Here is a 7,886-nt window from a genome sequence, read left to right on the forward strand (position 1 = left end):
GTTGTTAATCTTAGGTTTTCGGTTGTTTTTGGTTTTTTTTTTTTTTTTTTGGATGTTTTATAGCAAAAGGATAGAAAATCTAAGAAGTCAACCTGGAAGTTTTGCCTGGACTTGACTCATCCTGTGGAAGATGGAATTTTTGATTCTGGGAATTTTGTAAGTCGTGGTTTTGCTCATGCTTTGCGTGCGTAGTGTAACAGCAGCCTCAGTACAGTACGGCAACTGAAACACAGCTGGAAGGTGCATTTTAAACTAGTAAAATCAACAGCTGTTCTTTAAATTATCAGCGCTTTTTGAAAGCTTCTTGAGTTTAGATGTCTTTCATAGATGTGATGGTTCATACCGACCCGTGAATAGAACTACTTTAAATTGAATCCTGCTTTAGCACGGGGCTGATTTGATTTTTTTTTTTTTTTTTTCTTTTCAATTACACGCTGGAAAATCTTTCTGCATTGTAAATACTTGCTGTCAGGACATCAGTAAATGGTGATTTTTAACGTTGCTATACGGCTAGGGTCCCTTCCCTAGTTCATACCTAGGGTGCCATTCCCTAGTGTTCTCTTTCTTTAACGTTGAAACAGGAACAGTTCCTAAAGGAGAAGGTTAAGGTCAATGGAAAAACTGGAAACTTGGGCAACACCGTTCACATTGAACGCCTGAAGAACAAGATCACGGTGACATCCGAGAAGCAATTTTCTAAAAGGTTGGCACAGGTTTCCTTATGTTGCACTTGGCTGTAGTGGATTTTGAACAGTCGTATGCTGACCATGACACACTTCTGAGAGGTACAGAGGGGGCGTTAGAGCGAACCTTCTTCATAGCACTTACACGTGTTGGTGAAAGATGTAATTCAACCAGATTTATAATGTTAGATATTTAAAAAACTGCTTTTTAAAACACAGGATTTGATGGCAAATTAATACTTCCTCTAGCATAAGCATAGTAATACTGAGGTGCTTTATATAGGTCATTAGAAGTATAATTAAGGAAAGAGATGCTTTTAAAAGTCATACTGAATTCACGTCACAGGTGGCTGCTTTAGGACTTAATTGGTTGTATAAAAATGCACGCGTACGCACACGTGGTGTTGCAAAAGAGCCCGTGGAGTCAAAGGGCTTGGTGAGTTGGGGCGTGCAGCGGGTGAGCACCCTGGCTAGGGCTGCAGTTCCTTCCCTGCGTCCCCCCCTTCGTTTTGCTGATATGCACCCGATATCTTTTGTGTTAGACCAAGGTTTAGAAACGCTTCTCAATGCTTTCAAGTTACTGGCATTGTGCTGTGTAGTCAAAAAGCATCAAATAAAAAAAAACAAAACATGAATCCTTATGTATCTGGAATGAAAATACACTTTTATTATCTATTATACGTGATAATTTGTTATTTCTGGCTATAATTAGCGTGGTGTTGCCCTGCTAGGGCCGTGTCAGGTGGAGCGCAGGCGGCAGTATGGGTGGTGAAATGAGGCGGTTCTAATGTATAACTCCTGTTTTTAAGGTACCTGAAATACCTCACAAAGAAGTACCTCAAGAAGAACAATCTGCGTGACTGGCTTCGTGTCGTTGCATCTGACAAGGAGACGTACGAACTGCGCTACTTCCAGATCAGCCAAGATGAGGAAGGATCAGAGTCTGAGGAATAACTGAAGCTTAGCTTTACACTCAGCACAGTGTACAAAAGACCGGAACATCTATTTATAAGAACACTTAACTTATTGGTGAATAAAGATTTTGTACCCTGTTTGACAGCGTGGCTCGCTCTCTAGGCTGCTTCTTAAATTCTGATTAAAAATCATCACAGGGAATAATGTGATTTGCAGTTTTCCTCCCATTGCTAGAAATCAGAGCTGTTCGACATGGCATCAAAGAAAGTCTAAGTAGAAAAGAACTGAGCCCTGAGCCCGGTACATGCATAGGACAGTTCCATCGGTGTTTAATTCTATTTTCACAAATAACGCTAGAACTTTTTGTGGCTCAAAGTACCAGCTCCTGCTAATTTATGTGGAGCTAATGATACAATAGTTAATGAAAGTCTGCTTTAGATTATTTCAGTTAAACGGGTATATTTTAGAAGAGAAAGATTTTATTTCTGTGTGATTTACCGCAATCGTTAATTGGTTATAGTACTCCTGTGTGTAATCACAAGCCAGACTGGAGTATGACAAGTGAAGAGCTGTCAGCCAGGTTTATGTTCGACTGACAGGCACGGAGGTAGGGATGAATCTCATTGCCAGCATCAAGCGAAAACGGCTTACAGGGAGCTGGAGATGTGCTGTAACGCTGGCAGCGACTGAAGCCCGTTAAATCCCTATGGTGGTGTATGTTACCATTCTTGTACTTGACCTTGGGGGTTATTTCTTCAATGTATTTCTTTTCTTTAGTGCAAGGGGTGGGTTCTTCATTGAAACGTGACTCACTCCAGATCCTATAAGCTAGTTCTTTCCTTCGTGTCACATGGAGAGAAATTTGTGTAGTTTTCACTATGACAGAGTGGTGGTGTGAGCCCGCAGCTGCGGTAGCTATTGCATGCCTGTGTTTGGGTACCATGTTCTGTCACACTGGTAGTATGCTCTGCATGTGATTAATTAGAGTATTTACTCCCAGGTTGCAGTGAGTGGTGAACTCTGGAATCAGTAATGCCTTACTTGTTTAAGATCATAAAACAGGGATGCATGTGGGCTCTGATACTGAGCTTTTCTTGTTTGAACAAATCTGCTAGTTGAGGCTGAAGCGTGCCTACTAAATTGTTTAACTTCCTGATGATTTCTTTTTTTATTATTTCAGCGTTGATTTTGCTGGCAAGCCTCTGAGACAGACTATTAAGAGAGTTGCCAAACGCAAAGCAATGCATTCACAGTCGCCTGATGCCTGCTTGTGCCACCTAAACAAAACCAAAAAGTATGGAAGGGGAGAGGAATGTTGTCAGCAGCCGTGGGGTCTCATTTTTCAGTTCGCTTGAGCTGCTGCTCCTGATGGGAGGAAGCAGCAGTGGAATAACAACAACTGCTGCTTCTGTAATCTCTGTCTTGTTGACGTGCTTCACTTTGCTGGTTTGTGCTTCACTTTGCTGGTTTGTGCTTCACTTTGCTGGTTTGTGCTTTGTTTTGCTGTTTTCGGAACTCACAAGGGGAAGGGAGCGGCGTGTGTCCTGGCTGCAAGGCTGAGGATTATTGCCCAGCTCGTGGATGTTGAGCTTTGTAGGCTTCTGTGGAAATAACTCACCTGAATTCTGTGCCCCAGTCGAGGGCACTGGATAATGCCAGAGTGCTGCCTTGGAATTGTTTATTTGAGAAAAAAGTTGGGCAGTTTTGAAGCCAGAATTAAAGGTGGCTGGGTTCTTTACAAGGAAGAAATTCTTTACAGTGAGGCTGGTGAAACACGGGAACGGGTTGCCGAGGGAGGTGGTGGAGGCCCCATCCCTGGGAACATTCCAGGCCAGGTTGGCCAGGGCTGTGAGCAACCTGATGTGGTTCAAGGTGTCCCTGCTCCTGCAGGGGGGTTGGGCTGGGTGGCCTCTGGGGGTCCCTTCCCACCCAAAACATTCCGTGATTCTATGATTCTTCCTTTTCTGGGAATCACAGAATCATAGAATCGTAGAATACCAGGTTGGAAGGCACCTCAAGGATCACCTCATCCAACCTTTCTAGGCAAAATCCAAAATGCTAATCCAAAGCTAATGCTTCCTTGAAGCAGTTACGGTTCTGCTCGTTAATACCGTGTTGAGCAAGCAACGGTGTTTTTCACAGTAAAGCTGCAAATACTCGAAACTCTCCCGTCTTGCTTTGCTGCACCAAGGTAAGCAGCGGGCACGACGAAACAGTTGTGTTTCAAGATACAGCCCTACCCGTGTTTTCAGAGCTGGGCTTTTGCGTGACAACGCATCCTTCACGCAAGGCTGAGACGACAACACTGTTCCGATTAAATGGAACAAGCACAAACACAGTCGGAGCTAAGGGGATGGCGCTGCCGCCTTACCCGTCCTTTTGAAGCAGGCTGGCAGCTCCAGGCTGTCATTAGTCTAAAGAGAGGAGAACAAGGCCTGGGATTTCAAGCAAGGCAACTTCTTTCGTAACAGGGTTTGGAGGAAAACTGCCAAAGTGCTCGTGCAAGTGGCGTTACTGAGCGTGGCTGCGGTGACGACGGAGTCAAGGAATTCCTTTCCCCGCTGCTCAAAAACATGTTAAACTTTGAAAAAGCAAAATTCCAAATTTCTGATTAAGCGTGGCTTTGGGGTACTTAATACATTTAGGAAAATTTCCCTTCCTGTAGACACCGGCCAGAAACTTTTGGTTTATCCCCACGTTGCTGCCCAAGCTCCGCTGGCCGTACCCAGAGCTCCTGGGAGCGGGCAGGCTGTTGCTGCTTCCTCGTGCCCTTAGGAGCTTTGTCGGGTCAGTGGAGTCAGTCAGAGCACAAATACCTGTGTTACACACAGAAACTACAAAGGGGGGGGGTGTGTTTAAATTTAAATGGGGTGTTTACAATAAGATTGGTAAAGTTTCATGGAGAAAAATAGCTGGAGTACCACAGGTGAGAAGCTGACATCGAGCAAAGCTTCAGAAAAAGGCTGATTCTTCCTTCATTTCATGTGTATCACAGCTGAAGAGGCCAGGTGTAACGCAGGTCGGCAGGCAGGGAACAGCCTGTTACTGTTCACATCAGGTAATTAATACAAATTACCCAGATTAGAATCAAAGCAAGCTTTTTTCTGTGCTCTTACCTAGAAGGTTGGACTAGATGATCCTTGAGGTCCCTTCCAACCTAGGGTTCTATGATTTTTTAGAATCTGCAGGTCAGCGTTTCTCTGATCTTTGGTGGGGTCTAACTCATGGCAGCTCTGCTGTGCCAGGAGATAGCAGGTATCATCGGGGAGCCTGGCATGGCAATTGGTTGGTTGTTTTTTTCCAACTAGAATGTGCTGTAAAATAACCAGTTTCGTTCACCTTTGTTTTTGAAGTTAAAAGATCCCAAACAGCTTGACAACGGGCAGGACGGACTGTTGGAATTTTCCATATTTAGTGCTGGACAAGAGCCCAGAAAAGCCCTGCTCGAGGGAGGGACGGGCTCTCCTTGGAGCTGCAGGGACGCGCGCTCCTGCGTCAGCCGGGCAATGAAGCTGCTGGGAAAAATAATGCACCCCCAGCGCGAAAACTTCGCAGGTGAGCAGGGCTGCTGCCAAGTTTGGTCCCTGTGGCTCCACAGTAACACCCTCAGGTCCCGGACAATGCTCAGGTTGCTTTGGGATTGCCAGAAGGGATAAACACAAAATCCAGCAGGAGCGAGTGCTTCCAGAGCGCTGCTTTGCCTCCAGCCCTCTGAGAACCAGAAGTTTAATTTGGAAAGAGGAATCAGCTCTGCAAAGCACCAAGTGCACTGGCAGCGCAGCAGACGGGCCAGGGCCAGCGCCTGTGTGCTCCGGGCTTCAGAGGGCAATGGCACCATAATTCTTACAAGGCTTTAACGTAGCCAAAATTATATATATATAAATATATATATATGTATATCTGCCCCCTTTTCATTTTTCAGTAAATATTTCTCCCCTTCATTTCACAAAAAAAATGTTTTTGCTGCTCTCTTCCAAATAAAATCAGTTTAGGAGAGACCTCCCACACATGGAAAATTTCAATGTCTGACAAATAAAATTTAAAAACCCCCAAACAGAGATTTATAAGCAAAAGAGCTATGCGGCTGTTGCCAGAGCAGCCCCACATGGGCTATTTATATCTGAGCGTACCGATGTATTTCTGCACCATCAGTCTCTATCGTCTCTACTGCAGCAAAACTCACTGACTTCCATTAAAAAAAAAAAGGAGTGATAAAACCCCCAGGATTTCACCACTCGTAACCACCACTGGTAAGAGGAGTTGCCTCTAAATGGCCTCGCATAGCCCTGTGCTTTCTGTCCGCTTGCCCTTCTGGCCTATAGCCCCATCAGCTTTATCCTATACCCAAAACTAGTAAGATCAGAACTAAAGAGGTAAATGATAGCAGGAAATACCTGAAAAATGTGTCAAGGTACTAAAGTATACAGGCGACCCAGCATGTGGCAGGTATTAAAGGAGGCAGAGACTCGCCATTCTCACATAACATCAGCACAAAGTAATTAGAAACATGGAAAAATAAATACTCAAGTAATAGCTTCAGTGTTACCCAGCAGCAGGAAACGAGTGTCAGTGGTGGGAGTGAGCTGATTACACCAAAATTTTACAACAAAAATAAGGAAAAAATGCTGTTTCTTTGTAAAGACCAAAAGAAAACAAAGACATCTCCTCAGGCAGATCAGAGGGCATCGAGTGCCTCCTTGCCCTGCCCATGTTGTGGTGCCCCATTGGGTTTCCACCTCACCCCGTCCCAGTGCCCCACTTCCCTGACCAGCCCCATTGCCCCCACCCGTCAGCCCTCCCAGCAGCACAGAAATACCAGTTTGAAAAGTGCCTGGACCACATGGGAGCCAGCGGTTTTCCTGCCGCTGCCCTGAGATGGTGCCCTGCATCCCACAGCAGCAGGGACATGGGCATCCATTGCCTTTGGAGGCCTTTTCCACCTTCCCGCTGTTGTTATTAATTCTCACAGCCCACGCTTCCCACTTAGGGCAACAAAATATGGTTTAGTTTCATAGAATCATAGAATGTTTGGAGTTGGAAGGAACCTTTAGAGGTCACCTACTCCACCCCCCCCACTCTCCCTCCCCCTTGCAGTGAGCAGGGACGTACATATGGATTACTATATGGATATGTTCGATATTGAAAGTACAGTCTTTGTCCCAGGGACTTTAATAGCTGTGTCTGGCAAAGCATCCTGGCACGAGCCCAATCCCCTGGGCAAGGGGCTGCGATTCCCTTTAGCCGGTTAAGACTTCAGTCCTGCTGATGCCTGTCACAAGGACCTCTCGCTAAGCGCTGGAGAAGACATTTGTAGGCACGGAAACCATAATTCAATACAGTGGCACCAAAGCCAGGAGAAGGAGAAACAAGGAGTAAGCCAGGGGCACCAAGGAAGCTCCCCGGGACATGCTGTAGAAAGACCCTGAGGCTGAAGACATGGAAGAAGGCCAAAGTAGACGTATGAAGTACTTTAACTTGGCAAGACAGGTCAAACACCCCGCTCCCCACAGCAGCGAGTACTAAATTTAAGTCTCAGTTTTGTTATCTTACCATCAGGTTAGGGGTCTGGTGGGGATTTTAAATGGGAACGTGGGACATCAGGCATGTTTTTCAGCAGCCATTGCCCCCACGGTAGTATCGATGTTCCCCGCACGCCGACAGGATGCTCTGAGCCCAACCTCAAAGTCAACAGAGGTATGAGCAGCTTCTTAATCGCTGGCACCTGAGGCAGGGAGAAGACAGACAGCACTGAATAATAAATACAGTGAGGTGCACAAACAGCAGAATTGAAGGCAAATGACCAAAATGCTTTGGTTTGATCTAGAAGGGCAAGATGCTTCTGGGTGTAGTGCTGCTGCCTGCTCCGGAGGGGGAGCCCCCAGCTGCCCCCCGCTCCTTGGCCAGGACGGATAAGGGATAAGGGGCTGCTCAGCCATCCCTGTTCCCAACTTGGTAACATTTTCCAGCAAAACTGCATTGGTCAATCCTCCTCCTCCCAGCTCATTTAGAAAATGTTTACACTGTTGGAAGAGAACAGCCCTGCACTAGGGGTAGTTCTTGCTGACGCAGCGGATTGGGAGCTGTAAAGCTTCCATGCTCCCCCCCAGCAGCCGTTTCAGGACTCTTTCTCCTGCCCCAGCCTGGGATGGGGTGAAGACCCTCCCCATGGCCCCCGGCTGCGATGGGGCACGGCGCGGGGCTGGCAGAAATAACCTGTGGGTGGCCAGCGAAGGGGCAGGTCAACCTGGGTGATCGGTGCGCAGCCCCGTGCGGGAGGGTCCGGCCGTC

The 7,886-nt window shown here is 46.5% G+C and overlaps 1 protein-coding gene across 1 annotated transcript in view; it reads left to right on the plus strand.

Moving 5' to 3' along the window:
* The window catches only part of RPL22L1 (ribosomal protein L22 like 1), a 2,853-nt gene extending 1,109 nt beyond the window's left edge, over window positions 1-1,744 (plus strand). The window contains 3 exon segments of the mRNA XM_035901186.1: window positions 15-156; window positions 582-703; window positions 1,493-1,744. Coding sequence (XP_035757079.1) covers window positions 15-156; window positions 582-703; window positions 1,493-1,637 — 409 coding nt within the window. The 3' untranslated portion in view covers window positions 1,638-1,744.
* The last annotated feature ends 6,142 nt before the right edge of the window (window positions 1,745-7,886 follow it).

Source organism: Egretta garzetta, unplaced genomic scaffold, assembly GCF_000687185.1.
Source record: "Egretta garzetta isolate BGI_Z169 unplaced genomic scaffold, ASM68718v1 scaffold638, whole genome shotgun sequence".
In the NCBI taxonomy this organism is placed as follows: domain Eukaryota; kingdom Metazoa; phylum Chordata; class Aves; order Pelecaniformes; family Ardeidae; genus Egretta; species Egretta garzetta.